The 24,877-nt window shown below is 39.8% G+C and overlaps 1 protein-coding gene across 3 annotated transcripts in view; it reads left to right on the top strand.

The window, feature by feature from the left end:
* The window catches only part of LOC137283769 (protein N-terminal asparagine amidohydrolase-like), a 636,304-nt gene that overhangs the window by 378,567 nt on the left and 232,860 nt on the right, over positions 1 to 24,877 (top strand). For all 3 annotated transcript variants that reach the window (XM_067815452.1, XM_067815451.1, XM_067815453.1), the window contains one exon: positions 13,591 to 13,644. In XM_067815452.1, coding sequence (XP_067671553.1) covers positions 13,591 to 13,644 — 54 coding nt within the window. The remainder of the gene's footprint in view (positions 1 to 13,590; positions 13,645 to 24,877) is intronic.

Below are 24,877 nucleotides of genomic sequence, written 5' to 3'. Positions count from 1 at the left end.
TGCCTTCTTAGCTTGTGCTGCAAGAGTTTTAGATGCCATGGACCAATTTAATCGGCTAGAAAATAAAAGACCCAAATATTTATAATATGAAACAACATTCATACTTTTGCCCCGGAATAACCATTTTTCAGAATGTGCCACTATGCCCCCATTTCTAAAGACAACTATATTAGATTTTTCCATATTCAACTCTAGTCCCCATGTGTCACAAAATGTTTGAAGAATATTTATCTGTCTCTGCAGTCCGTTTACCATAAATGAAAACGTAACAATATCATCTGCAAAGAGAAGCAAAAGTAAATCTTTGATTTGGGGAGTAACAAATATTCCATTATTACATGATTTATACATATCATCTACAAGTTCATTAATAAAGAATATGAAGAGTACGGGGCTTAATACACAGCCTTGTCGCACACCAGCGGAAGTATTAAACGATTCAGTGTTGCCAGAATTAGTTCTAACACAGGCTGCAACAGAGTCATACATGCTTCTTAAAATATTATACATTTTGCCATGGCATCCTTTGGTATGTAACATAAATAGCAATTTCTTACGGTCAACAAAATCAAAGGCTTTCTTAAAGTCGATGAAAGCGCAATAGAATCTCCCTTTAGGTCTGCAGAGGTACTTTGTACATAATGACTGTAATATAAATAAATTATCAGTTGTACTATAATTGGATCTAAAACCAGCTTGAGCCTCGTCAAGTAGTTCGTTTAGGTCAACCCAGGCACGTAAACGCTTTTCTAATATATTAGCAAATAATTTTCCAGAAATATTTAGAAGAGATATTCCACGATAGTTGCATGGTTCTGATACACTTCCAGACTTGAATAAAGGGACAATCATGCCTATATTCCATACCGATGGGAATTTACCACTGTCAAGAACTACATTAAATAAATCTTTCAAATATGACACTAAAGAAGTAAAAGTACATTTGTAAAATGAGGGAGGGATACCGTCATGCCTCGTTGCCTTATTCCATTTCAATTCATTTATAGATTTTATTACCTCCTCTTCGGTAATTGGAGTTGACAAAACATCATGCGAGAATGAAAGCTCTTCACAATCGTCACAGTTATGCGTTGAGACGAAATCGTACACTGATTTATCAAAATCTGAAAGCTGTTTTGTATCTCTACAGGAAAGGAGACCTTTGAAGTAATGATACCATTGGTACGGAGAAATATTATCTGTGGGAACTGTTTTCTGAAGATAGCGTTTTAACGTGCTCCAAAATATCTTACAGTCAGGATTTCTTCCTGCTATTTTAATATCATCTGCAGCTTTGGCTAAATAATTATCTTTTTTTAATTCGCAACATTTTTTAAAATTGTGTTTTGCATTCAAATAGGAATCGAGGTTAGAATCGCATTTATGCTTTCTGAAACAGTTTAAAAGTCTGTATTTTTCAGACTTAAGTTTGCCACATTCTTGATCAAACCAAGGAGGTTGGCGCGATTGACGGTGATAAGGTGAAGTGAGTCTGATGGCTCCTGCTCTAGTATTGAAGTAGGGATGTAATTTTTGAAATGGCAGAGTTAACATCAATATACAGTAGATCTCTGAAATCATTCAGGATACCATTCTTTATGCCATCTACCAAGTACGTATGAAAACTATCTCTCTGGTCCTCCCGTAGTTTATACCCTACGGACTTGAACATGGGTATTACTGTATCATTACTTACGCTAGGCGTGGAAGCGATTATGTCATGGATTACACAAACATTCGGTAGATGATCCGACTCTGTACGAGGTTTAACCTCAAAACTATCAATATTGTTGAACATCTCAGATGAAATAAGCGCATAATCAACAGTACTACAGCCAGTCTTTGAAATGTAACTTAAACTTCCAGGGATATCAGGCAAACTTCTACCGTTCACAATGTGTATACTCATCGATTTACACAGCTCGAGTAAACACTTTCCATACATATTTGTGACAGTGTCATATGAACTGTGAGGTTTATCAAAGTTATCCTGCGCGTAATCGTCACCAACGGGTATATAGTCAGAACCGTCATTTACTATAAAATCTGGCTCACTCGCTGTTCTGGCATTAAAATCACCAAACAAAATAAACTTACTGGCTGCCCCATAATCAAACAGTACTTGTAAAAGTCTATTTTCTAATATGTCTATGCCGTTGTCTTCTGAAGCAGTATACTCAGGCGATCTTTCTGGGTGGATGTATACAAATCCAATGAATATATGGAAATGTGCAGAGTCATCTGTTAATTTGAAAAATAAACAGTTCTCCCAGTCCATATACACTCTCTGAAAAAAAGAAGAAATATTCTTCTGGATAGAAACTGATATACCTCCTGAATATCTGCCAACATTATGTCGCCTGGCGGCATTGCATACAAAATTATCAAAATTACTGAATGTAGCATCTAGGACGTGCTGTGCATCAGGACTCATTGTTTCAATACAACTGAATACGTCATGAGATTCACAAAATGATGTAAAGTCAGGATCTAATATTTTGGTATTTATACCACAGATATTCCAAGTACAAAAACTTAGATAATGTGAAATACTTATCTCGTGATCTTTAATACAAAGAGAAGATTCATCAACGGGGCCACCGCCAATTTCCTATCTGGACCCTTGAGCAGACGACACATCGTGAGGGGAGTCAGCCTGGTGATGAGCAGACGATGTGTTGTCTGGGGGGACAGCGGGAGGGGAGTCAGAGCGGTGATGAGCAGGTTGACTTCTGCTCGACCAATTACGGCGTCGGCCGATCTGACGGATATCTTTGGTATTCTCATCAAAAACAAAAACATCACCGTCAATGACAAGCTTGTCATAGCTTAGAAAAGCTACCTTGTTCCCGTCCCTTGCCTGTTTCATAAAGGGAAATAACTGTTGTCTGATCCAGCGAATGTTTTCGGTAAAATCCTCAGAAACTTTATTAACGCCATCCCCCTTCAACTGACGTCTCCCCTGTTCCATAACAGATTCCTTATCTTTATAAAATGTGAAACGGACAATGACTGGTCTGGTACCGGACTTGCTATGCAAGCGATGGGCGCGGTCAATGGGAACAGATGGGGCATTAAGCATGTTCAGTTTATTTGAGAGAAAGTCTCTAACTTTATTTTCAACTGTGTCCCATGTTTCACCTTGTTCTTCTGCAATGCCATGTATAATGACGTTATTACGTCTGGACTGGGCCTCTAACTTGTCCAAGAAAGACACCCGGTCTCGGAGGGAGTCGTTTTCAGATTGAAGCGCACGTATCTGATCAAATTTATCGTTGAGAGAGGTAAGATCAGCTTGGATCGACTTTAGTGCTACAGCGAGGTCCGACCCATCTGTCAATGGTGGCGATGATACGATCCCGGTGACATTGGTGATGGATAATCTGGTCTGCATCCTATCCACGGAATTGTTAGTCCTGCTTTGGGACTGGCGAGGTCCTGGGTTGGACTCAACGTCCCCCGAGACAGATAAGAGGGTGAACAACAACACAGCGAGTCTGAGTGTCAAACGGGTACCCTGGGGTAGCCTTAAAACGGGGCAAAAAAACACACGTCTCACCCTGGTCGGAATAAAACATCCTATAGCGCGCCTCCAGGTTTCGGTCCACACACCCATGACGGCTTCACTGTATCCTCACACTTTCATGCAACACCCTGTACCTTTAAATTGCTGTTGCGAACTGATATTTGGCCATTAATTGCAAATTTATGTGCCGTTCAGTACACACGTCCACCTGGACAGGTAAGTCACGTGATGGTTCAATAGCCAACGTGGCTGTCATCAAGGGGATCATTTGTCTCCATACATCTTGATCCTCTGTGCTGAAATATTGGCTAATATGATCCGTTCAGATAAAAGTATTAAGGGTACCCAGATAAAGGGTAAGGAATATCTGTTGAGTCAGTATGTGGATGATACTGAGTTGATGCTTGATGGCAATCCATCTTCTTTTGAGTCATGTTTGTATATTCTTAATTATTTTGCCAAAATCTCTGGTCTAAAGATCAGTTATAACAAAACTCAAGTTTTCTGGTTGGGTTCTCGAAAGGGTAGTTCATGAAGATTTATGTCTGATCGGCCTATTTGGTGGAATCCTGTAGTGCTCCAAATTGTTGGCATTAAATTCAGCACAAACCTAAATGATATGGAGGAATTAAACTACAAGAGTAAACTTTATGAGTTGCAACAAATAATGAATAGGTGGATGAAACGAACCATCACTCTAGTTGGCAGAATAGCAATTATAAAATCATTGCTGATTTCCAAACTGAACTTTTTGATGCTGTCTCTTTCTGATCCATCTCAAGAGTTCCTACTCACTTTGAATGACATGCTCTTTAGATTTCTGTAGGGTGGCAAAAGGGATAAGGTTAAAAGGTTAAAAGTCTGTCAGCCAGTTAAAGGTCACATGCAACGTAAAACACAACTTTGCAGACTCTGATACTTTTAGGTATGCACTTACTGAAACAAATCATGAAAAGTGCCAATTCAGTCTATAAAGTTGAAAAAACGTGATGAAAAAAAGGCCCGTGAAATCGGAGTTCAAACGATTCGCTAAATTTCCCCCAGTGCTGGGGGGGAAATTGGTTTCGACAGCTGTGCTGCTCTGCACCCATAACCCATGTGCAGTGAATAGGTTCACAGAGCTTGAAACAGTCTGCATGCTCAGAGTATGTGGTTGAAAGCAGTAGTCTAATCTTGGTTGTGTACACAAACAAGTAAATAATCTACTCGTTACATAAAAAACTCGTTGATTGTAGTAAGCAGCCTCTGTCACAGAGAAAGCTCAGTGTCTGGTTAAATGACACCTGTATGTCTGCCTGCCTGTCTGCTAAAGACAATATACAATAGACAGTTTCAATCATTGACCACATGCAATTTGAACTTAACACCTATCAGGCTATATGACATGAACAAAATAAATTGATTTATGACTCATGCACCCGAGTCCAGTCTCTGCCACATTATGTAATTAGGCACGTGTGATACTTGTACACATGACAAGTTTTTATGTTTGTGGGTGTCAAACAAACTACAGCCATTTTTTCGGATGACTGGATTTGACGGAAACTGTTGCAAATTCGTGTCAGTTTCAAGTCCTGCTTTGTACTTGGACGAATGACACTTACCAGTTATGCAGTAGTTCACCATCTCTGCTGAGATGATTTTTGATTTGATCAAACTCAAATTCAGAGAATGTGTATTTACAAAATCCAACATCTCTATATACATTCTCCAGGGATAACAACTTCTTCTAGTGTAAATGAGTTTGTTTGACAATGGTATATGAATCCATACTGAAACGATGCATCAAGTACAATAAAAGAAGTTGTTATCCATGAAGAATCTCACTTTCTTGTGACTATTAGTACTTATAAAAGGCCCATCAAACAGACCATCTTTCTGTACACACAAAGAGCCCTTAGCGTATCAGCAAATGAACCAGCCAATCGGAAGTCGTCGTTACCCTTGAGTGCACAGCCACCCGCTATGACTGGAGTCAGTCTCCCGAGTGCTTAGTTTCGAGGGAAGTAAGCCCAAGTACACATATTGCACAATTGAATCGCGATTGTACGCTTATGATTTTAATTATTTGTTTTAACAAGCAGCAATGTTTATTAGATGTTATGAATAAGTGATAATTGTTGTTTCAAAGGCATTTAGAAGTTGGAGGAATCAAACTAAAAATGCTTTATGGTTCAACTTCTTTATTACACAAGGTCACAATGTTTCGAGACAGATCCTAGTCTCTTCTTCAGGTGAAGTGAGGGTAAAAACTAAAGGGTTGTAGTATATATACACATAACAGTAGACCAATAACAATGGGTAACAAGATATACAGGTTTCTATTAATTGACGTACAGGCTTCGATTGGTTGATGTACAGGCTTCAACTGATTGGTGTGCAGGCTTGTGTTGATTAGGTTAACGAGGTACAGGTAAAGATGTTTGGATAAAGATTAGTCACTGAGCATAAGGTGGTTCCATGCATTGGGTAAGTAAATGCCTCTGTCCCTGTTGATTGAGGGCTTGTTCCGCTTGATTGCAATGGCTTCTAGGAGCTTCCATTTTTTTAAGTCATTGGCGTTCCTAACTAATGTCCTGGTGTTGTCCCAAACAATCTTGTGATTGGGGTTGTGCATGATGTGTTCACATATAGCAGACTTTTGATCCAAACTGCCAAATTAGAGAGACAGCTAAAGAAAACTCTGAAGACCCTCCATACCAACCGAGAAGTCAGTGATTCCATATTCAACCACCTCAATCCCAACAACTCCCAACTGCCATATGCCCGTGCCACTGTCAAAATACATAAGAACCCTGTAAAGACTAGAATCCTTGTGTGCTCTAGAGGATCCGTCTACTACAACACAGCCCAACATCTATCCGGCATCCTAGCCCCACTGGGAAAAACCGGCAGCTGCTTTGTGAAAGATTCGGCATCCCTTGTCACAGCAACTGAGAAACACCAGTGACACAACGTGGTAGACCTATTTACCAATATACCCATCAAAGAAGTCATTCACATCCTATCTACTAGACTGGAAACATCTCTACCAGACCTAGACACCAAACTCACAGCCCAAAGCATCGTCGATCTCGTAAGTAAATGCTTGGAGACTTCATATTTCAACTGGAATGGCCAGCTCTACCAACAGATCCATGGATTGCCAATGGGATCCCCTCTGTCACCACTACTGACAGAAATATACATGATTGCCTTTGAAGAAACTGCCCTGAAAACTGTACCATTCACCCAAAAGCATTGGTTCCGCAAGGTAGATGATTTCCTAGCCCTCCTGGACGACAACCAAGATCCAGAGGCCCTGCTGCAACACTTGAATTCCCAACACCCAAGAATTCAGTTCACAATGGAAGAAGAGACACACCAACAGCTTCCGTTCCTGGACATTGTTCTCCACCGACTCCAACAATCCATAGCCACCAGTGTTTACCATAAACCAACACATACGGATCAGTGTATTCATCACCAGTCCAACCATCACCCCCAGATCAAGAAAGGCATAGTAGCTACCCTGGCACGAAGATCAAAAGTGGTCTGCAGTCCTGACAGCCTCTACAGCGAATTAAAACACCTGAAATCAACCTTCCAAGACCTTAATGAGTGCCCACCCCATCTAGTCAGCAACACCATCACCAAGACCCTGAAAGAAACTCCCAAGTCAACTAAACCAGAACCTTCCCCCATCAGAATTAACATACCATACCATGGCCAGATAAGTCATCGCATCAGCCGTCTCATCAAGAAAACAACAGGAATAGACATCACCTTCCAGAGCGACAACGACCTGAAAACGCTACTATCAGCTAATGGACGCGGGCCAACAACACCTAAATGCAACAATCCAGCAGGATGCATCTACCAGATCCAATACAGTTGTAAAGAGACATATATTGGTGAAACTGGTCGACCACTGGCTGTCAGGTTAAAAGAACACAAAACATCAGTTCAAAATTTGGATCAGAAGTCTGCTGTATGTGAACACATCATGCACAACCCCAATCACAAGATTGTTTGGGACAACACCAGGACATTAGTTAGGAACGCCAATGACTTCAAAAAACGGAAGCTCCTAGAAGCCATTGCAATCAAGCGGAACAAACCCTCAATCAACAGAGACGGAGGTGTTTTCTTACCCAATGCATGGAGCCACCTTATCCTCAGTGACTAATCTTTATCCAAACATCTTTATGTGTAACTCGTTAACCTAATCAGTCTAACCTAGTCTTATAATAGTCATTGATGTCGAAGGGAATGTTATTACAGATAAGATATTTTGTTGCTTGCCAAGTTTCTGTTTACAAATTCAAGTTTCTTAAAGAGGCTTTTGCCAGATGTAAAATTGAAAAGACCATAGCACTTAGCAATTGCTCTTCAGCAAACTTTTACAAGAACTGGATGCTTCACCACACTCTGTTTTCTGAACTGGAAACAACTGAGCACTAATTTTTTGCCAAATTTCAACCTGAATCAAATGTTTGTTTTTTGTGTGTAACTATCTTGATCACATATAAAACTAAATCCTTTTTGTATCTGCTGGGTCTTGTAATAGTCATTATGCTACAAATGTGTGAATGCTGATGTGTGTATTTGAATGTTTGTGCATGTACATGTTCAACTCTAAAAACCAGATATTCACTAGTACAGTATACTGCCTAAGATCATCTGGATCTTTTATGTATCATGTGACAATTTGATCTGGAACAAGAAAAAAAATGAAAAAAAACAAAAAACGACAGGGTCGAGACTGTTCGAAGTTTACGATAGATGATAAGTGCATTCTACGTCTGAAGGATAACCTAGAGGTCGACATCATTAACAGATGCACTTGAAAACCACTTGCCTTGTCAACTCTAGCAAGTCGCCATGGTACCGAATTTGTCCTTGAAAAACTAAACTTGCAGGATTATGGTGGTGCAAAACCTAAAATGGGGGTTGTTCAAGATCTTCAAGCTACCAGATCCAAACTGAGTAATAGTGGTGACATTACACAGCATGCTACAGAATCGTCGGACAGCATTGAAAAACTGTTGAGTAGTTACTGGGACAAACTATTGCCAAGGTTTAAATTTTGAATGAGGGAACTGTACGGTGTAGACGAAACCATGAAACACGTATGTGGAGAACTCGTGAACAACATGGGGAAACTTAATGAAATTGACGAGCACATCGCTAGTGAAAAAAACAAACTCAGCGAAACAGAAAACGATGATTTTAAGCATTATATCACAGAATGAGTACGCAATTAGAAGATGAGAGACGTACATGTTTTGGAATCCACTTCCTCGAATCATGAATAGCTTCGATCCCAGATCAGCCGCATTCGGGAAACAATCAATAGAATATGAACGAGGAAACCACATTGGCCGACAGGATCCGAACATTGTTCCGGGAGCAAGGCATCACCATTGCCATCGTTCTGACAGCATTGGGCTTCATGATATCAACTATTGTAGTATCTGTTTCCCCACACCCCACACCCCACGCCAGGTTGTGACATCAGAGACTGGATAAAAAACATCTGAAATCACTCAGAGAGGCCCAGGCTAAACTCTCTGGTAAGGCCGCAGAAGCCCTTCCCAGTATACTAGGAAGTACTGTATCATGGCTGCTCAGCACACTGGGTAAAACTTTCACATGACTTGGCCAAAATCTGTGGGCATTCATCGTCGCTGTGGCTGGGCTTGTGTACATTGAAGCCAGGAGGGTGTGACCACAACCCCTCCGACAACCAATGCTACGGTCAATGTCTTGTTGATTAGATGCCTGCACATGTGGTGGTTGTGGTTGTGGGTGTGTTGGTTTAACCGTTAGCTCTTGTGGTGATACCACTATACCCATTTCACCAGTTGTGGATGGTGGTACACGTGAGATGTTGACGTCCTCATTAACACTCAATATTTTATCAGTTCTGTCGATGATTATTTCATTGTCGTAGCCCGTTATTTTATCAACTCTCAGACGCATATCGCTCAGAGCCATGTACAATCCCACACCGAACACGTAGTCGACTTTTGACCTGGCATATTGTAACGTGTCCTAGTATCATTTTATAGCACTAGGTAGATCTACTGGTGATCCGATAGCATCCTCAGTGTTAGCCAGGAACTGTTTCTGTGCGTAGTAAGCGGTTCCATTACCTATTATACTGGAGCATGTCTGCAATTGTGCAAAATAGCCTACATGTACATTCTAGTCAAATTGTTTAAAGGGATAATACCAGCGAGAGTGAATCCTTTCGATGTATCCAGCATAAATTTTTTCCAAATATCTTCCAGCCCAGGTGACTACTCCACTTTTTGGATGAAAGCAACACCGCCTTTAAAATTCATACGATCATCTCTCCATTCATTGCTCAACAGAGCAAAATCCTGCTGAAGTAAATCTTGTTTCAGTAAATCATCAGTGACCTCTTTTACTGATCGCACACCATCACATGGAATACCCAAACCAAGATTTATGCCAGATTTATGCCAATCCGTCTTTGGGTCAATTAATTACAAATTCTTTCGTAAGCCCACCGATTGTACGTGTTGTTCGTTACATTCCATGTTTGTCCTGTGGAAGCGGGGCGCTGATCTCTTTGAGGATGCGCCTGATCTGGTAGTATATGTGAAAAGTGAAAATAGATTTACTCAAGTCATCATGCCTAGTCTTTTTCAATGTCAGGCCACACCCAGTCGTAGCACACCATATAGCAAAATTCAGTTGGTTCTGCCAAAACTGCATCGGGTTATTGAACCATGCGTGGACAGATTTCACATCCATGACCAATAACTTTCCAAACACATCTATAAACTGGGTTTTGAAATACGAACCATCCCCGGCAACCAAGATTTTCATGTGTGTGAAGTTGGAGGCATTTCTGTTGTTGTTTTTTGGGGTAACATACTTCGGGTTCATACATATTATTATTATATATAATTTATATTATAATATGTACATTACGCTTCTGAATATAATGAACGGTGAGGCCGTTCATCATATACACGCCATTGATAACACATCTGGTCAACTCAAAACAGCACTGTGCGATATCACCCACTACCTGTGATGGACAAACATCAACAAAAATAATAATAAGATATTTGTTAGTGGGGACAAACGCATAATAACCGATGGATGCTACAGCTTGTGTTCTCTCATTGATGAAATTTTCAAAGACTTAGAAGCTGAATTTAAAATAAATGACTCAAACGGAACAGTGGTGTTAGACAACATCATTGGGTCAAACAAACTGAGACTCACTGACTGTTTGCGAAGATGCTAGGGCTGCCACCAAGGGAAATAAACCCTGGCTTTTTCGCCATTGGTTCGAAAGTACCAGATCTAGTTCCATACGCTAGCTATGCGTTCATCTCGATCAGCTTAGCACAATGGATAATATACAAAATGAACGTCCTTCCACATTGTTGAGGGCTGTCATGGTTGAAACAGAAAAAAAAAAAAATAATAATGTTATAGATACAGGATACCTAAACGTAACACTACATATACATTAATGGCTAGGCCGGGAAAGCGAACAAAAAGATGCATCAATACAAGTTTATCAGACCTATGTGATACTAGAGGGTTTCATGATACTGGAATAGATGGTAAAATATATGCTTTTAAACTTATAAACAACATTTACAGATGCGTTGAAGTTCCTGTCCTTGGTGGGTCTGGTAGTACAGTTAACTTAGATACATTAGGATCTAAGTAACACAAGATATGATATAGTTCGCAATGACGTGGATGACTGGAGAATATACCCATCGTTGGGTGGTAAATTGTTTGATTTAGAAGACTTTGACAGAACAACAAACATTGATCAAAACAAACAGTACTATCTAATACTCACTGATGACAACAGGTGGATGATGTTACAATCTCAAATCAACTGGCTTCTCAACATAACACTAATTTCCCCATACGTTTTCATGGAAAACAAAGACCACTACCTAAACAAAGTCATAAACAACGGAATCCAGCTTGTGGCTTATGTCCCATCACAAAGACACAGTGTAATCGTCACACCAGTCTCAAGTAGAGCAGCCCACATGCTGTCGTGTAAACCTGAAGAGAACGTGGTATTACAGTTGGTTACTGAATTCAACGGTTTGGTCCTGGTAAGCCTCCTGGAGAATTCCACACTGGTCATCCAAGTCTACCTATGTGAACCATCACAGAGTGATATTGAGATGATTAAGGAATCGAACACCGGTGGGTTAACAATCACCAGGATTGCGTTTGCTCAATTTACATGCGAGTGTGAGGTGATTCACACACCAGTCTGCAAGGTGCCACAGTGATAGTGGAAGACACTATATCTCTAACCAGGATTTTTCTATCCGAACTCATGAGTTTTTGGGGTTTGAAGTTCACATACCTGAGGCATTATCAGAATAACAATTGGAAACTATTTTCTAACAGTTTCATAAACAATGGTAAGCCATCACGCCAATGTAACACTTGGTGATCTAGGAGATACAAAGAGATTCAATTTACCTGATGAGGAAGGTACCCCATACCTCTTATACGTTAAAGATAACGTATACAAACAAATGCCACTAGCAGATTTACAGAACTTGTATGCTTAATTAAAATAACACTAACCAATTCTTACATCTTTTTTACCCAAGATGATTTCGTTTCCAAAATTACTAACAACGGTGTCGTCACGTCCTTTAATCCCTTAAAAGATAATTCTATACAAGTGTTACGAATACCAGGTCACACTGGCAACATGCTAGCGAGAGTCAACTTGAATGCCAGTTTAGTCACCAATTACCAATGTGACTTTTTTTTTTATTCAAATTATGGTATGAAACCACACACAACACTAATTAAAGACGTATATCTTGCAGAAATTTCCAAGCCAAGAATACTTTGAGATGGTCTTAGAATATTGTGGTTTAAAAGGCATGAGAATAAACATTGTCAAATTATAGTAAGACAAGGCTATAAGCCATCAATAAGAATCGATCGGGTTCGTATTGTGAATGAAAACACACGTATTGATATCTCACCCATTTACCTGTACGATAATGTAAACCTTATAGGCTTAAAATATATCAATCAAAAATTAAGTGACAGATAATTCTAAAATAATTTATGAACTATATTATAGACAAATAGAATGAAAATAGAATTCTTGCTGACGCAAAGTTAAACACCTAAGAAGATCACATTATTTGTATTTTATTTGTCAGCAACACTTGGTAGATATGTGTGGCACACCCTAAAGTGGTGCCTTTTGCTATTTACTTGTTTTTGTGATTTATCATTTTCTGGGTTTCCATGGAAACGATTCAGACTTAGTTTCAAAATGGAGGGATGGGCTTCGATTCCAGAGCAGAACTCAAATGCTTCTAAATGTCTTTCTGCAAAACTTGGCAGATATGTGAGGGAGACCCTAAAGTGGTACCTTTTGGTATTTACAGATTTTTGTGATTTATCATCTTCCCATTTTCCATAGAAGTGATTCGGACCTAGTCTCAAAAGGGATGAATGAGCTTTGTTTATAGAGCACAACCCGAAAACTTCTTGATATCTTTCAGCAAAACTTGGTAGATATGTAAGGCAGACCCTAAAGTGCTGCCTTTCGCTATTCGCAGATTTTTGTGATTTATCAATTTCCCATTTTCCATGGCAACAATTCTGACTCCCTCTCAAAATGGAGGGATGGGCTTCATTTCCGAAGCACAACTATAAAACTTCTGAATATCTTTCAGCAAAACTTGGCAGATATGTGAGGCAGACCACAAAGTGCTGTCTCTTGCTATTTACACAGTTTTGGCATTTCTATTTTTCCTGGTTCCCATGGAAACAATTCAGACTCAGTTAGTCTCAAAATGGAGGGATGGGCTTTCATATCTTGGCATATCAACAGATCTTGGCAGATATATGAGACAGATGTTGAAGTGGTACCTTTTGCTGTTTACAGATATATGGCATTTATAGTTTTAATGATGTCCATGGAAATGATTCAAACTCAGATGATTTGTCCTTTCATATATGTGGGGGCAGTGGGGGATATGTCATCTTCTGATCACACTTGTTCAATTTGATATTTTATCTTTCAGATACGCTGAGATTGTTCAAGCAAAATATTCATCTTCAGACAGCGTGTATAGCAGGTAAACATGTCATTGTCATGTCAATATCAGACACTGAATATGTATCTTCTCCCTGCTTCATGTCATGGGGGATGGCTTCACTCAACCCTCAACCCAGTCAACATCTATAAATCAAATTCCTCATACATCATGAATTCCTCATACATTTTAGAATCAAATAACAAATAGTCTTTGTCACCAAAACTAAATGTCTGGATGAAATCAAGTGAAACATATTTCAAGAGAGGTTGATGACAGGGATGAAGAGGCTATTCCAATAACCCTTCATTGTAGCAGCACCTTAAGTCTGGCAGCCCCGATGTGATTCCATCTGCTCAGCAAACCCCCCACCCCACCCCACACAGGAATTTCCAGGAACATAGCGGAGACATCCGATAAAAGGGCAACACCACCAACTTCTTCAGTTGAAATGATTGGCAATCCCTGCTGCTACCTATGCAACAAACTGGACTGGTGATAATAGATTGTCAGATGAATCAGGAAGGTGTAGGAATGGTGGATCCTTGACTCAGCAGGAACATGAACTTTCCTGAACTTACCAAAGCTTTCAAAATAAACACAGACATTTGTCTATCTGCCTATCTGCACCAACATAAACTCACTGTATGGTGGTTGTACTACAAATGCTTTGCTGCTCGTGTCATGACACTAGCTGAGAGGGGATACATCTCGATGGGGCAACCCCCAATACCATCATCTACACGACCCGAGGCATGTCCAGAATCATGAACACCCGTGAGTGCTCAATCCTAAACGCTTGTGCCCAGACGAGCACCTGTGAACCATCCTCACAGCTGCCTCGCCAAGCGAACAAAGATGGCGATCATGTGTAATAGAAAAAAACCCATTCAAATCATTATCATTAGTGTCACCGGCACCCATATTTAGCTACATAGCTACATGCCAGTCTGTGCTAATCCTCGAGAGTGACTCTCAGTCGGCAGCTGTGAGGTGCAACTTTCTTCATGTTTTGCATGAGTGCTCGAAAAGACCCTGTAACTGTTACTGCCTTAGTGCAGCAATAACTGGGTGGATATCGATGGACCATTTAAGCATTCACCTTTTGAACTGTTTTGAGTTAGTTCACTGGGGCTGGTTGACTCTTGATTTATCGGCATCTCATGACCACTATGAAATCATAAGCATCAAAGACATGATAGGCAAAGACTGTGCTCATTAACAATGTGACAGTAAATACAACAATTGAATGACATTGGCAAGAGCTGTCCTATGTGCAAGGTGGATATTAAGGATACATTGAAACACATACCAATTCATCCTGATTTCTGGTCTCTGTTTGGATTGCAATGGGCAAATCAGTTCTGTTTCTTCAAACGTGTCACATTTGGGTGTAGATCTAGTCCTCACATCTTTGATCATATCTCACAAGTCATAGAGTGGATTCTAAAAAACAATTACATTGTCACATATCTCATATTTGGGATTTCACTTTCTTAGTAAAGTACAAATTCTAGTACTTTTTGGGTTGAGTCCTATTCGAGTCAGGCACCTAATCGCCAGTACACAAAGTCAGCCGCCTAGCCTGCTCAGCCACCGCGACTTCCTCAAAAAATGAAAGTCGGACAACTGGTAGTATAGACTGCGTACTTTGTGTACCCCTCTGATAGGTGTAAACTGGCTGTGTGGGGTACGGGTTCGAATCCCGGGTGGGACTCAACCAAAAAAGTACTAGAATTTGTACTTTATTAAGAAAGTGAAATCCCAAATATGACATATGTTGCATTTGACCACTTTCTAAAATGGCATTGTGTAATCAATTGTATTGTCAAATTCATGCCATATTTATTTGATACCTTTCTAACCACTGACAGTTCCAACTATTCAGCTGTCAGTATTAGGAACTCTATCAGAGATGTCTTTGAACATAAAACTGTAGGATGAATTTGTGAGATGGCATATCTTGGTATAGTGTTAGACTCTGTGACAATGACTGCCCAGCTTTCCCGTGACAAACTGTTCAGGATATCCACCTTGATTTAAAAATAAAGTGCACCAAACAACAACTGTTACCTTTGATAGGACATTTGTGTTATGCTTGTGTAAGCCAAATGTTGTTTTGCTTAAACACTGCTGTTGCTATTACTCATGGGAAATTTTCCCTACAAACAGCTTGATGTTCCTGTGTCTCAGTTGAGTTAACCCTGAATGCTTACGTAAATGGCCTCACACAGTTAGGCTGAACTTGACTGGCTCATGGTGTTATAACACACCTAAATTCTTATTATAACAAATCTCATGCACATGCAAAACTCAAAAACAACTTACACGGAAGTTCTGTCAATACATGTTTATTTTATGATACTTTAAGTCAGGCACATCATTGTAACACACCAAGTGGCCACAGATATACTTGCCACTGGTGACTGGTGTTTCACACGCTGTCCGAAAATATATAATAGTGCAAAGTTTCATGCCTGCAAAGTTATTAACAGGAAACAATATAAACGGATACGTCACGTGATGACGGGTTCATGCTGAATTTACACATAGCCATAACAGCCCTCCATAGCAAAACACATTTCTTGTACAAGCGGATGTCCAAACAGTGTCAAATCAAGTTCAGACTCACACTCACGTATCTGACAAGTGACCAAAGCGGCCCTCACAAGACAGTATACTGTAAACTCATTCCAAGTCAATCAGAAACCATTACAAGTCAATCACACTCACACTAGGTGAAAACTTTCATATGTTACAAGTTTATAATGATATGGTCTGGGGCTGCATGCCCCAAAGTGTCAAGTTGATAATTTTCTTCCCACTGTCAATTTACTCTATGCTTGTGGCTCAAATAAGGGTTTCAATACAAATTCCCAGACTGCACAAGTTTTTCCCGTAAGCCTCTCTGACACATTCAAACTCAGCAAGTAGTATAGAGAATAGGGGGTTTGGGCCAACCCCATGTAACCCTCATAATCGCCAATGACAAGAATCTAGACCCTCTTTTTCACAAACTCTGAAAATACAGACACTTTCCGTCAACTTTCATACAAGGTGACTTTGGGGTCTAAAAAAATCCTTTTAACTTCAATGGCTTACGTTGGGTTGGCCCAAAACTCCCTATTCCCAATACTACTCTACGTGTTTCATTCTCTATTCTCTATAAACAGGTTTTCGCTTTAGTCATAATGCTATTCTCTTGAACTTCATCTGTGAATCTTAGCTTCAGCAGTCTCTTCTTAAAATATATTTTCACACAACTCACTTCCGTCATTGTCAATCCATTTTTATCCCAATCAAACATTATCAAATCCAGGAAAGTCTTATTCTCGATCGCTGTTTCACAAGCGGTAATAAAATCATTTAAGTGGGTCATCATGGTATACCAATAAAATAATTACAGTTTAAATATACTGCAGGGGTGTGGGGGATACCCCACAATATATCAACCTGAAACAGTTTTACGTACATCTCCTATTTTGTCGTTGGTTTTCGTAATAAATGCTTGTTGGGCTTGTTGTATCCCTTGTTTTATATACAGTCAAACCCTGTTGTGTCGAACTCGTTGGGTCCAAGGGGAAAGTTCGACTTATCCGAGTGTTCGACACATCCGTCAGCATTGAAAAGACCAAGAACCAACACGACCACGGTGCTTATCACATCGTTATTTTGCAGTAGGATACACATACGAACAATATATCTGTGTAATAAACGTTTACGGCAGTATTGATCTTTAAATTACAACATATGCAAATGTAAATCAATTCAATCACTTTATTCGTCATGACAAATAAATATACATACAAAAAGATAAGAACAAGAATAATTTAACAAACTCACAAGCGTTCCAATTTAGTTGACAGCACTGATTCATTTTCAGTCAGTATAAAAAGTTGTATAGTTCATACAAACGGAATCGGAATGTACATACGTGTACATGTGGGGAATTTATCTCTTAAAAAAATCCGAAATTACAGTCTGTTTGGCATTCGGACATGGCATCACAGCAGCATTTTTAATCCATGTAGAAAGTGTATTTCTGGGTATGCCAGATTCAGTTGCAATTTCTGCTTTGGATTTTCCACCCGACTCCACAGCTATGACAGCCTCGTATTTTGTCTCTATTGTCCTCACAGATAATTTTCGCTTTTTATAGGAGTAACATGATCCCCCCCCCCTTCCCCGAGCTGATCGGGTCCTTCGCTGAATTGCTCTGCCATGTTACTAACCGTACTGGTTAAAAAAAATGATCCTACACCTTAAATACCGAACCAAAAACAAAACATCAATTTAGATAATCCAACTCAGTTTTCCTCACTTCTCATTTTGTATTTTCAAGGAAATCACATGACCACTAACATAGACTGTCACATGACAACAACATGCGCCATTGTTTGTTTAGAAATATCCTGTCGGTCCGTGATCAACGTGTCACTGGTAACAAGTTAATTATGGCTAATTGTTTGAGTAAAGTTCAGTTGGTAAGTGTGCTGACAATGTGTGTATAGATGCGTAGTTAAACATATCACTTGATTGTTGAGTCCGTTAATCGTTACTTTTGATCTTTAGGTAGCACGTTTATGAGGATGACTTCCGATTGCGCGACTGAAGTTTTCAGTTGCAACAACCAGCTTTGACAGTTCGAGACAAAAGGGTAAATTTGTACTTGTTAGAGCCTTTGGGGACCTTAAAATGAGTTCGACACAACCGGGAATTCGACACATCTAGTTCGACACATCAGGGTTAAAATAGTGATAAATATAAGGAAATCGGCAGGGACCGAGATGTCAGTTCGACACATCCGAGAATTCGTCTCAACCGAGTTCGAGACAATGGGGTTCGACTGAATATATATATATATATTCTTTTTTATGAACCTTTAATCAAATCTCTTCTTTCGTTTTGTTGTATTTTTCTAGTTCAGCAAGAATTCTTATTTCATTGTGTTTCTTTGCTTTAGGATTAAATTTGCGTGAAACAAATTTAAACACTGACCCAACTGTTCCTATCACTACAGCTGCTAAGTCAAGTCCTAACACCACCGGTGCGGCTATGACTGTTGTCACCAACCCAACTCCTACTGTTCCTAATCCCATGCTAGTTACCATTACGGTGGTATCAGCACCATCTATGTAGTTTAAAGCTCTACTGCATTTTTTATGTACTGATACCCGAATATCACACTCTTGTTCTAGCTGATGTTTTATTTCGCATATCTCTTTCAGTTGAAATCTGTCTATACTTCCCTCTATATTTCCTTCTTCATCTACGGCTGGATACAGCCCCATTCTATTTGTCTATAATATAGTTTATGAATAATTTTTTAATTATCTGATATGTTTGATATGATATGTTTGATATGAGTGATATGTTTTAAGCCTATAAGGTTTACATGTACAGGTAAATGGGTGAGATATTAGTAAGTGTGTTTTCATCAACAATACGAATCCCATCAAGGCTTATTGATGGCTTATAGCTTTGTCTTATTATGATTCAACAACATTTATTCTCATGTCTTTTAAACCACAATATTTTAAGACCATCTCAAAGTATTCTTGGCTTGGAGATTTCAGGGCGATATATGTCTATAGTTAGTGTTGTGTGTGGTTTCATACCATAATTTGAATAAAAAAAAAAGTCACATTGGTAATCGTATATACTGTGACTAAACTGGCACTAACATGTTGCCAGTGTGACCTGGTATTCGTAACACTTGTATAGAATTATCTTTTAAGGGATGAAAGGACGCAAGATGGACACCGTTGTTAGTAATTTTGGAAACGAAATCAGTTTGGTTAAAAAAGATGTAAGGGTTGGTTAGTGTTATTTTAATTAACCATTCAAGTCCTGTAAACTCTGCTAGTGGCATTCGTTTGTATACATTATCATTGGAAGAAGGCGCTGTCCCAAGGCCGTAGCTGGTGAATAATATGGGCCATGCTATAGTCAAGAAGACCACCATAAAAATTAGTGGCAATGAGGTGCTTAGTATAGACGACAGCGATGTGTATTACTGTTACACAGATCTATGGAAAAGTCAGGGAGAATGTGCCAACAGCACGTACAAGGGAATCGACAACACATCATCGAATAGGTTACATATTGGGTACACTTCACGGAAGACGAGATAACCAAACTAATGAATCATGACAGCAATCACTATTGCTTATGGGAATAGGTTCTGTATCCCACTAGACTTTGAGTTGCTACCTGGGCACGTGCCGTTTTACCAAGCTGCATTGCATGACAGGCTGGAATACGAACTCACCTTCAATGATTACAGCATGCGTAATGTGCACACCGAACAGTGTAGAGTGTAGTTACGAGACTGACAACTGACTGGAGTTCGACGTGGTGACAGATTCGAAATCAGTACTCTGGAAAAGTGACCATCCTGCACCATAGGATACTGCGACACAGAACGATAGTAAGTGAGAAGAGTGACACTGTATGGAATAAAAACATGAGTGTTCTGGCAGGATCGATGAAAGGTTTATTGATTGTACCCGTGAAGGAATACGATCCATTCATAAGAGACGGCGAAAACATTTTCAACCCAGAAATCACCAAAGTAGAAGTGACCATAGAGGGAGTGCCTAATCAATTATTTAGGCATGGAATGAGAGCACACCAGCAGTGGGATGAAATGATGAAGCTACAGTACTCCATGAATATCTTACTTAACAACAAAGTACGTGTTGGGGTTGGATATGAGATCGACAGATGATAACACTACACAGAAGTGTAGCATATAACCATTCAAATAACGAAGAAGGCTCAAACAGCTAGTAAATTGAAATCATATTTATATGTAATTATGGATGCGCAACTTAATATAGACAATGGGAGATTCCTGCAAGCCATCTATAAGTGGGGTGCACTCCCACACCTCCAATAACTATGGGGGTCTCCCAATGATCCACACTGTGCTATAATATGCGGGCAGACGGGTTGTGGTAAGACCATTTTCGTACTGGATTTGTTGGAGGGGTACTATAAATATTTTTGATAAAATCATTATCTTATGCCCTACTATAGACATGAACAAGACTTACAAGGATAGATCTAGGGTGATGATGAACCAGGGCATACTCAGAGTCGACCCGGGGACACGTCTACAAGAGTATTTAAAATTGTTTCACAACCAATTAAAGGAATGTTTTTCATCCTGGATGACTGCAGTGTGAATAGAGAGATAACGAAAGATAGAGACATGCTCTCATATTTAGCGTTTTCAGGCCAACACGCAAATTACAGCATCTGGGTGCTGACACAAAAATTCAAAGATTTGTGTTGAAAGATTTGAGGGAGCAGACGTGATGGGTGGCATTATTTCACTGCAAGGATAGGGATTTGTTCGAAGAGTGTTTGAGAGAGAATGATGTGATGAGTAAACCAGAACGGAATGAGTGAAGAAACAGCTCGCTGAAACTAAGCGTGCCAAGCTCATGTTGGAAACTGACCAACCAGTGGATTACCAAGTTTAGTAATTTTTAGTAATGTTTTAGTAATTTTTTAGTAATCTAGTTATGTGTAACCTAACCTTTATTTCTCTGTGTTTAGTGTGTGTTGGATATTATTTCTTAAATAATAAAAATTAGATTACTGTAGTTGAACAGATGTTAGTTGCAGAGGAACAACAAGCAGCGAGACTGACTGATAACACTAGTTGTTGGTGGTAAGGCAAAACAATATCGAGGCGAAAACATAACTGCTGATAAAATTCAGAAAATGTCAGATGAGGAAATAAATAAATTATACGCTAGGTATGAGACACAACTCAGGGCTGAGATGACAAAAGTCATAGGTTCTACTATTACCCAGATTTACACCGGCATAGCGTCGCACTTTTTACCAATCCCACCAGAACATCGACTCTAATTGTGGGAGGACTTAGAGAAGGACCCGTTTATCGATAATGCCTTGAGCAAAATCATTTGTGCTTTGTATCATAAATACAGTATGTATCTATCCCCGAAGACGGCAGCGATCATCATGGCTAAGCAAATGCTGGATAGACTACAAAAAAGCATATGACTCTGTCCCTCACGAATGGCTTCTGAAGCCTCTTCAGTGTATTGACCTACCTGAGCGACTACTTGATTTTCTCAAGTCTTTAATGAGTTGCTGGTCGACTCAACCTGAGATATACAAGGGCAGGTGCAGACTTCAGAATCTATTCCAATCAGAAGGGGAATATTCCAGGGGGACTCCTTTAGTCCTTTGCTTTTTTTGTCTGTCTCTATATCCTTTGAGTTTTCTGCTCAATAGGGAAGAGGGTTACCATCCCGGGCCTCCTCAGCACAGATCCCCAACACCTCTTACTCATCTCCTCTACATGGATGACATTGAACTCCTTGCCGAAGGAGAGACCAATTTGAAAGTACAGGTTCTCCTTGTCGAGTCCTTTTCTAATGATATTGGCATGACTTTTGGACTCGACAAATGTAATACTCTTCATTTGAAACGTGGCAATGATGGATCGTTCAGGTTAAAAGGGGTAGGAGTTATTGAATATCTTGTGGAAGATCAGGCCTACACCTATCTTGGAATGCAAGTTCGAGACAAGCTCCAGAATGCCCAGATTCAAGATAAACTTCGGGCTGAGTATAAATCTCGTTTAAAGAAAATCTGGAGTTCAGAGCTAAATGCTCGAAACAAGATCAAAGCCACCAATACTTTTGCTGTGCAAGTCCTCTTCTATTCCTTTGGAGTAGTTGATTGGACAAAACAAGACATCCAGAGTCTTGACCGCCTGACCAGAAGGATCATGTCTGATAACTGAGCACACCACCCTCGTTCCTCTCTTAATCGTTTATACATGCCAATCAATTCAGGAGGTAGGGGTTTGATGAATGTGAAGGCTCTGCATGATAGAATTTTATTATGTACTTTTGCACATATTTATTTATCGGATGATCCTCTGGTGATACATGTCAAGACTCATGATGAAAGCAAGGAATTCCACAGCTATTTTAAGCGTGCCAAGGTTGTTGGACACAATCTGAAATTGGAGGTTGATTTTGTTGATGGCGATGTACTGCTGGACAGTACAGCGATGGGAGTAAACCAGGTGAAGTCCTTTACCAAGTCTGCCCAGAGTTGGTCCTTTGTGGAGAAGCTGTCTGAGAAACAATTGCATCGTATGTACATGCAGTGTGTGGAACAGAACAGCAATCCAACCAATTCCTTTGCCTGGATGAAGTCGGCTGGTCTCAAATGTGAAACTGAGGGCTTCCTTTCTGCTCAGGACCAGTCACTTCCCACTTGCAATCATCAAAATGTGATTCTTATTCAAAATGTGAACATGAAATGTCGTCTTTGCAATGAATTTACAGAGACTGTCCAACACCTTGTCAGTGGATGCCCTTCCTTGGCACAAACAGCATATCTTAAAAGATACGTGGCTTTGACTCCGAGGTCCATCCATGGTACGACCCTGAACATGTCCAGGACGTCCTGGAAAATGATGCTTTTAAACTTCTCTGGAATAGGCCAATATACAGTCTGAGACGAATTCCAGCCAACAAACCTGATCTTGTTCTTTTTGATAAAGCCAAAGAAACTATTTATATCATTGAATTTTTTGTCCCTTTTGACAGCAGTGTGATTAACAAGACTCCGGAAAAGCATCATAAATATGCAGACCTCGCCTTTGAAATGTCTCGCTTGCATCCCAAGTACACTGGTTTGGTACCTCCTGATCTCTTGGCAGAGATGAGGAGAGTGCCAAGGTTCTCTACCGGCACAGCAATTCTCACAATCTGGGCAATGCAGAAGGCTACAGTGTTGGGGAGCCTTCATATTCTCCGGAAAGTTCTTGGTGGGTTCGACTAGGCAGTGTTTTCTGGGAGAAGTCCCATTCGCTGTCTGGGCTGCCTGTGGAGGGGGTGAGGACCCTGAGCTGATGATGAGCTTTACCAGCCTGACTTCGCCAGGATCACCCAAACCCTCTCTGCTGTATTTCAATTCTAATCTGTGAAACATAATAATAATATTATACAAGATGGATGCTGCCCAGGAAGAGATATCTAAGATTCTGGAGCTGTTGGGTTTACCCCCACACCCGTAGTCTGCGGACAACTGGCTGCAAGCCCAGGATCCAGTGACATATATCACCAAGAAAAAGAACCAAAAAAGAGTTGAAGCTGGTAGAAAGAACGCCTTAGCTAGACATAAAAAAAATAATTACAGGTGGGTGTACCCCACGTGGGCGACCGTAAGTGGCGTAGTAGCCACTGCTGTTGTTTCATTATATATGTTATTGAAACCAAAACAGACCCCACAGGGGGATACCCCCACACCCCCAGTTGAGATCGACTCTCATAGTATGTTATAATTAAAATTATATTTGTATTAATATAAATTATGACAGAGGGAAAATCCTTCATTAACGATGCATACCACTCATCACTGGTTTCCAGATTAGCAGTAGGATACACTCGGCCTACTAAATTGATTATAAAATAACCGACTATAAAACTCAACTTCGACCTGGAAGATATTTTTATGCTTACTGTGAACATTGGTTTGGCGATGGCCACCAAGGACGTTCTGGTAAAACAAGGTGTTATACCTGAAAATATTTTACAGTAATGTATATGTAATATGGCCATGATAGCAATGATTGATGGTGGAGTTCTTGTGAATGCCCTAGCATTTTCCGGGAGTAATTTTGTTTTTTCTCAATTAAGAGAGTTGAAACGGCTCAGGTAGAAGCGGAACGAAAATGACACAATAGAGATGTAGAAAAACTACAGGTCTCACAGGATGAATACGCTATGAGGTGAATGAAGAGACTAGATTTTATCAATGATCAACTCCAGTGCGAAGGTCATTCTGTTAGAACTTTCACAGACATCAATGAAGCTATGAAAGAATACTACATGTTGACGGGTAAACAACTGGAACCATTGGGCAGTGCACCAATGATTTTTCAGTATTACACTCCTTCAGAGGGTCAGAAAGATTGTGAGTTGATCTTCATGGCACTTTGTTTAGCAGCGACAGTGTTAATTGTTAAACAATTAGACTAATTACACAAATTATTGTTAAAAAAAATGAGAACAACACCATATATTTGTCAATGGGTATTTATGGGAAAAACTGAAATTTGTGGTTAAAAAAAGCTGTGTTAAGGGTTATTGATGTTTTTACCGTAAAGGTTATACTAACTATACCTGCTCGGTGTGTGGGCCATAGGAGAGAAAGGCCATTACTGATTATGTAAAGCTCATGCCTCAGATAAAAAAATGATTTCAGCTTATTTATG

Source organism: Haliotis asinina, chromosome 5 (genome assembly GCF_037392515.1).
Source record: "Haliotis asinina isolate JCU_RB_2024 chromosome 5, JCU_Hal_asi_v2, whole genome shotgun sequence".
NCBI classification, from domain to species: domain Eukaryota; kingdom Metazoa; phylum Mollusca; class Gastropoda; order Lepetellida; family Haliotidae; genus Haliotis; species Haliotis asinina.
Note: the sequence above shows the minus strand (reverse complement) of the source record. Positions and strands in the feature narration are given on the sequence as shown.